The sequence below is a fragment of the Mustela erminea genome, chromosome X (genome assembly GCF_009829155.1).
Source record: "Mustela erminea isolate mMusErm1 chromosome X, mMusErm1.Pri, whole genome shotgun sequence".
Taxonomy (NCBI): domain Eukaryota; kingdom Metazoa; phylum Chordata; class Mammalia; order Carnivora; family Mustelidae; genus Mustela; species Mustela erminea.
The window spans coordinates 844,772-850,481 of record NC_045635.1 but is presented as its reverse complement, the minus strand read 5'-3'; the positions used below and the strand labels follow the sequence as shown (position 1 = coordinate 850,481).

Below are 5,710 nucleotides of genomic sequence, written 5' to 3'. Positions count from 1 at the left end.
CAGCCCAGACAGGCTAATCCAGTTCTCACCTGGGAGTGCCCAGACCTGGGCCTCCGAGCGAGCTCCTCATCCCCACCCAGCCCCCAGAGCGGCCCTCTGTCCTCTCCTGCAGAGCCCATGGCTGCTCCGGCCAGAGTGCGACTGGACCCTCCAGGGACCTTCTCCACTTCCTGTCCCAGTGAAGCTCAGGAATGTGCCAGAACCTCCACGGCACTGCCTTCCCCACAGACCTCCTTGTAAGCCCAGACCCTCTAAGCATTTAAGTGACTTCTGAATGCCTCCCCCCACCTTCTCCCCTACAGCTCGATCAGCCTCTGTGCCCTGCCAAGAGCCTTCCCTGCCTCTCCTGGAGGTCAGGACAGGATGGAGGCAGGCATTTGCAAGGACACCGGGGACCGGCGAAATCATAGCCTTGGGGAGCCCTGGGCTCTCCTGGATGCTTTGCCGGCACCCATTCAGCACAAGGGTTTTCTACCTGCTACTGTGGACACAGGAAACCACACGGAAGTGCGGCAGGCGCAGAGGAAAAAAGGAAGGAGTAGGAGAAGAGACAGGGAGGGAGAAACCCCAAGAAGCCGTGGCTGAGGATTGCTCTTAAAGATGGAGTTCTGAGCTCGCTGTTTACACCGCTGTAAAACGCAGCTCATGATACACTTACTGCTCTTGCAATTTGGTTACAACTCAGTAAAAGGCTCAGGAGGCGAACCTCCAGGCTTGGGGAGTTTCACGAGTTCTGGGGGTGCATGGAGTGGGTGTGCACGTGTGTGTGCAAGTACTTGCGTGTAAGGAGTGGGTGTGCACGTGTGTACAAATGCATGTGTGGAAGGAGTGGGTATGCACGTGTGTGCAAGTGCACGTGTGTGAGGAGTGGGTTTTCACCTGTACGTGCAAGTGCACGTGTGTAAATGTGCACACGTGAGCAGTTGGGTGAACACAGGCCCTGTGCGCTGAGGGCCACCATGGATCACCAACCCATATGGGTTTTGGGACCCCCATGTCGGGGTGGGGTCCTCCACCGGGGCCCAGGGCGACCAGGCCTGGGATGGTCTGAGTCTCTGGGGCAGGAGGCATGTCTCGAGATGTGTCAGTTTGGGGGGGGGGGGGGACCTGACCTCGACAGTCAGCAGGGAAAGCCAGAGGGTGGCGGCTGGGGACGGCAGGGGGGTGGGGGTAATCTGGGCGAGCTAGGGAGTCACGGTCGGGCGCTGGTCACCGCGATGCGCCAGGGATTGGGGTTTGGGGGGTCTTCGGGGCGAGGCCGACGTGAACTCAGGGTTGAGCAGGGGCAGCCGAGGGGTCAGGGGACGGGGGGAGGGGTCTTCGGGGCGAGCCGGGGGGTCAGCAGGGAGAGTTAAGTGGTCGTGGTCGGGAATGGGGGAGAAGGTGGAGGGTGGAGTTCGGGGCAAGTCCAGAGGTCGCGGTCGGGAGTCGGTCAGGCAGGAAATTCAGGGGCTGGGGTCGGGGGTCTCCCGGGCGAGCCCGGGGGTCGCGGTCGGGCGTCGGTCAGGCAGGAAGTTCAGGGGCTGGGGTCGGGGGTCTCCCGGGCGAGCCCGGGGGTCGGGGTCGGGAGTCGGTCAGGCAGGAAGTTCAGGGGCTGGGGTCGGGGGTTTCCGGGGCGAGCCCGGGGGTCGCGATCGGGCGTCGATCAGGCAGGGGCTGGGGTCGGAGGTCTCCAGGGCGAGCCCGGGGATCGCGATCGGGCGTCGGTCAGGCAGAAAGTTCAGGGGCTGGGGTCAGGGGTCTCCGGGGCGAGCCCGGGAATCGCGATCGGGCGTCGGTCGGGCAGAAAGTTCAGGGGCTGGGGTCGGGGGTCTGCGGGGCGGGCCCGGGAATCGCGATCGGGCGTCGGTCAGGCAGAAAGTTCAGGGGCTGGGGTCGGGGGTCTGCGGGGCGGGCCCGGCCGTGACAGCCAGGCCTCGGAGGGCAGCGGGGTGAGCCCTTCCCGCGGTCTGGAAGGAGCCGGGCGCAGGGACCCGTCGACGCGCGGCCTTGCCGGTCCGCAGCGAGCGCCCGGGCCCCACGGTGACCTTGACAAGGTCACGGCGGCCGCCGAGACCCACCCCCACCCCCCGCGCCCCGCACGGCGCAGGGGCGGGGCCTCGCTCCCGCCATGCCCTGGGGTGCGGCCCGCGGGAAGGGGCGGGGCCACGGCGGGGACGCGGCCAATGGGCGCGGCGCTGGCGGGCGCGGGGCGGGGCGCGGCGCGGCTCCCGGCAGCCCGCGGGGGCGCGGCGCAGCCAATGGGCGCGGCGGGCGGGGGCGCGGGGCGGGGCGTGGGGCCCTTAGCGGCTGCGCGCTGGCCGCCCTGTCCTTTCGGTCCCGGCGGCGGCAGCGCTGAGCCCTCGGCGCCCACCCTCCGGCTCCCCGCGCCCGCACCGCGCCGTCCGCCCGCCGCGCCGCCACCATGACGGAGCAGGCCATCTCCTTCGCCAAGGACTTCCTGGCCGGGGGCATCGCCGCCGCCATCTCCAAGACGGCCGTGGCCCCGATCGAGCGGGTCAAGCTGCTGCTGCAGGTGCGGGGCGGGCCGCGCGCGCTCCGGGGCGGGGAGGGGGCGCCCGGGGCCGCCGAGGAGGGCTGCAGGGGCGCCGGGGACAGAGCGGGCCGCGCCGGCCGCGTGCACCGGAAGCGCGGGGCCGCGCCGCTTTGTCCGCGCGCCGCCGGGATCGGGGCCGGCGGCGCGTCACGTGGGCGGGGCCGCGGGCGCGCATGCGCCGTCCGCGCTGGCAGAGAGCCTGGGCGGGTGCGCCCGGGTCGGAAGCCCCCAAACTCCCTCCCGGGGTGGGGGACAGCGAGCAGACCGCGGGTTCTCCCCTGGCCGCGGCCGATCTTTTCTCCGCTCCGTGCGGCTGCAGATCGGACGGCGCCGCGGTCCGCCGGGAAGTGCTTGCAGGCCCCTTGGGGCGGCGGCAACAATGTTGCAACCTTTAGTGGCAACATTGTTGCAGCCGCGTTCCAGTTCGCAAGCTCCCGAAACCGCTTTCCCGACTCTCGCGATGAGCCCGCGCGCTTAGAGGTGCCAGGGAGCTCCCTAGGGACGCGCCTGGGCTCCGCGAAACTGCCGGAGCGGGGGGAGCCCGTCTTGCGAGCCTGTCCGTCCGTCCGTTGTGCAGGTGCAGCACGCCAGCAAGCAGATCGCTGCGGACAAGCAGTACAAGGGCATCGTGGACTGCATCGTGCGGATCCCCAAGGAGCAGGGTGTGCTGTCCTTCTGGAGGGGCAACCTGGCCAACGTCATCCGCTACTTCCCCACGCAAGCTCTCAACTTCGCCTTCAAGGATAAGTACAAGCAGATCTTCCTGGGCGGCGTGGACAAGCACACGCAGTTCTGGAGGTACTTCGCCGGGAACCTGGCCTCGGGCGGCGCTGCCGGAGCCACCTCGCTCTGCTTCGTCTACCCGCTGGATTTCGCCAGAACCCGTCTGGCTGCCGATGTGGGCAAGTCGGGCACCGAGCGGGAGTTCAAGGGCCTGGGAGACTGTCTGGTGAAGATCACTAAGTCCGACGGCATCCGGGGCCTCTACCAGGGCTTCAACGTGTCGGTGCAGGGCATCATCATCTACCGCGCGGCCTACTTCGGCGTGTACGACACCGCCAAGGGTGAGTGTGTCCTTGCGCTTGGGCTGCCGAGTGAGTGAGGGGCTGCGCACGGGTGGGGGTTCAGTCACGGACCTCTAGGGTTCCACGTTCCCGGGGGGGTCGGGAGTGCGAGATCCAGCTGTGCACAGGGTTCCTGCGGTTCCTGAGGTGTCCTTGGACCGTGGCCAGCCGTTTTCTCTCTGCGTTCTCATGTGGCTGTCTTCTGTCTGTCTGAGTCTCTCTCTTTTCTTTTTTCAGCTGGCTTTTACTCATTTGACGGATTGAGATCTTAAATAGGCAGAGAGACAGGCGGGGGCGGGGTGAGGGAGCACCTTCCCGCTGAGTAGAGAGCCTGATGTGGGGCTCAATCCCAGGACCCTGGGATCATGACCCCAGTAGAAGGCACAGCCTTTAACCCACTGAGCCACGCAGCCATCCTGGGTCTTTATTTTTTAAAGGGTATTGTTGGTGTTGGCTTAGGTGAGATCCTGATGAGCTCATTTTAAGCTGTTCTTTTTTAAAAAGAGTCTTTCGATTAGCTGTTGGAGGTTGGGGCTCTCGTGTGAGCTTTAGGTTGCACTGTTCACGCTCCGGAAGCAAGCTTAGGCCTGCCAGCGTCGGGGCTGGGATGTCTGCAGCAGAACGTGCTCGCGTGTGGTGTGCCCACTTCCCGGGGCTGGTCTGACCCCTGCTGTACGGAGAGGCCATTCCCGGGCACTGAGTCGGGTCCTCTGGCCAGCAGGTGGTCTGTCTGCCCGCCCACCGGTACTGGGCGTGGGAGCTCCACGTGGAGCCAGGGTGGGCAGGACTGTTCGGTACCGCGGTGTGTGCAGCGCTAGGTCCTAACGCTGGCCGGTGGCCCCGCAGGCATGCTTCCGGACCCCAAGAACACCCACATCGTGGTGAGCTGGATGATTGCGCAGACCGTGACGGCTGTGGCAGGCGTGGTCTCCTACCCCTTTGACACCGTGCGGCGGCGGATGATGATGCAGTCCGGGCGCAAAGGAGGTATCGTGTCTCTGTGCTGGTGACAGTGGCTCCTTCTAGATCTCCCTGAGGGGTGGTTCTCTGGCCTCAGCCTCGGGAGTTGTGAGCCAGCGGATGACACGCTTACCAGCGAGTTTGGGGGCAAGGCTTTGTGGGCTGACTTCACAGGGTGAGGGACTCCCAGGTCAATGACTGTTATTTTCGAGGCTGCTCTAGACCCCACAGCTTGGCCAGGTACCTGCCCATGCCCTTGGTCCTGCCCTTTTCTTGGCTCTTGTCTTTCTAGCGTGGCCAGGGGCCTTGCCTTGATCCCAGGGGTAGAGGTGGTGCTCCTCGGTGACTGGAGGGGGTGGTGGGAGTTTCTGGATGTATGGTCCCTAACCACCCACCCCCACCCACATCAGTGGGCTGGGCAAGGGCCATGAGCCAGGGCTCTTGGTGTGCCTGTGGTCAGAAGCACAGCTCCCCCGCAGAGTACCGTGCAGTTTCAATGTGCTGTGTTTTTCGGGGTTCCCTTTGTGCCCCTGCCCAGGAAAAGCTCCCAGTCAGCTCTCCTGTCTCTCTTGCAGCGGACATCATGTACAAGGGCACCGTCGATTGCTGGAGGAAGATCTTCAAAGACGAAGGGGGCAAGGCCTTCTTCAAGGGCGCGTGGTCCAACGTCCTGAGGGGCATGGGGGGCGCGTTCGTGCTGGTCCTCTATGACGAGCTGAAGAAGGTCATCTAGACGTTCCTCCAGACGCGGGGACCAAGGGAATCCTGTAGAATACTTTTAACTGTTATGGACCATTGATCTTCGAGAAATTCCAGTGTCCTTGTCCCGGCCAGATCACGCATAGAGGCTTGGGGAAGGTTCCAAAGGGGGCTCATTGTGATCTACCATTGGCACCAGATTCCATGTACTGATTATGGGGGGGGAGGGAATCACGAGGTTTCGTGGGTCCACAGGCCAGCAGCTCCCTGGCACAGACCTTAGAGTCCAGGTGCTTGTGGGACCCAAGGTGTGTTTAAGTATTTATTTAAAAAAAAAAAATCATGTCTACATTTGTACTTAAGCACTATTCTCTTTTGCACAGCTGAATATTTGCAATTATGTTTCATGTCGGGCATTCTGCTGCAAAACCATAAAAAAACGGGACACAGA

The 5,710-nt window shown here is 64.3% G+C and overlaps 1 protein-coding gene across 1 annotated transcript; it reads left to right on the top strand.

The window, feature by feature from the left end:
- Nucleotides 1–2,284: 2,284 nt before the first annotated feature.
- SLC25A6 (solute carrier family 25 member 6) lies at nt 2,285–5,710 on the top strand. Its single transcript, XM_032331740.1, has 4 exons — nt 2,285–2,515; nt 3,114–3,600; nt 4,447–4,587; nt 5,136–5,710. The coding sequence occupies exons 1-4, from the start codon at nt 2,405–2,407 to the stop codon at nt 5,291–5,293; spliced, it is 897 nt and encodes a 298-aa protein (XP_032187631.1). The 5' UTR covers nt 2,285–2,404; the 3' UTR covers nt 5,294–5,710.

What these genes read in the sequence shown, in the direction of transcription:
- SLC25A6 (XM_032331740.1), top strand. Translation starts at nt 2,405, where the DNA reads ATGACGGAGCAGGCCATCTCCTTCGCCAAGGACTTCCTGGCCGGGGGC. An exon ending in GGGTCAAGCTGCTGCTGCAG is followed by an intron (nt 2,516 to 3,113) that starts GTGCGGGGCGGG and finishes TCCGTTGTGCAG; the next exon opens with GTGCAGCACGCCAGCAAGCA. An exon ending in CGTGTACGACACCGCCAAGG is followed by an intron (nt 3,601 to 4,446) that starts GTGAGTGTGTCC and finishes GTGGCCCCGCAG; the next exon opens with GCATGCTTCCGGACCCCAAG.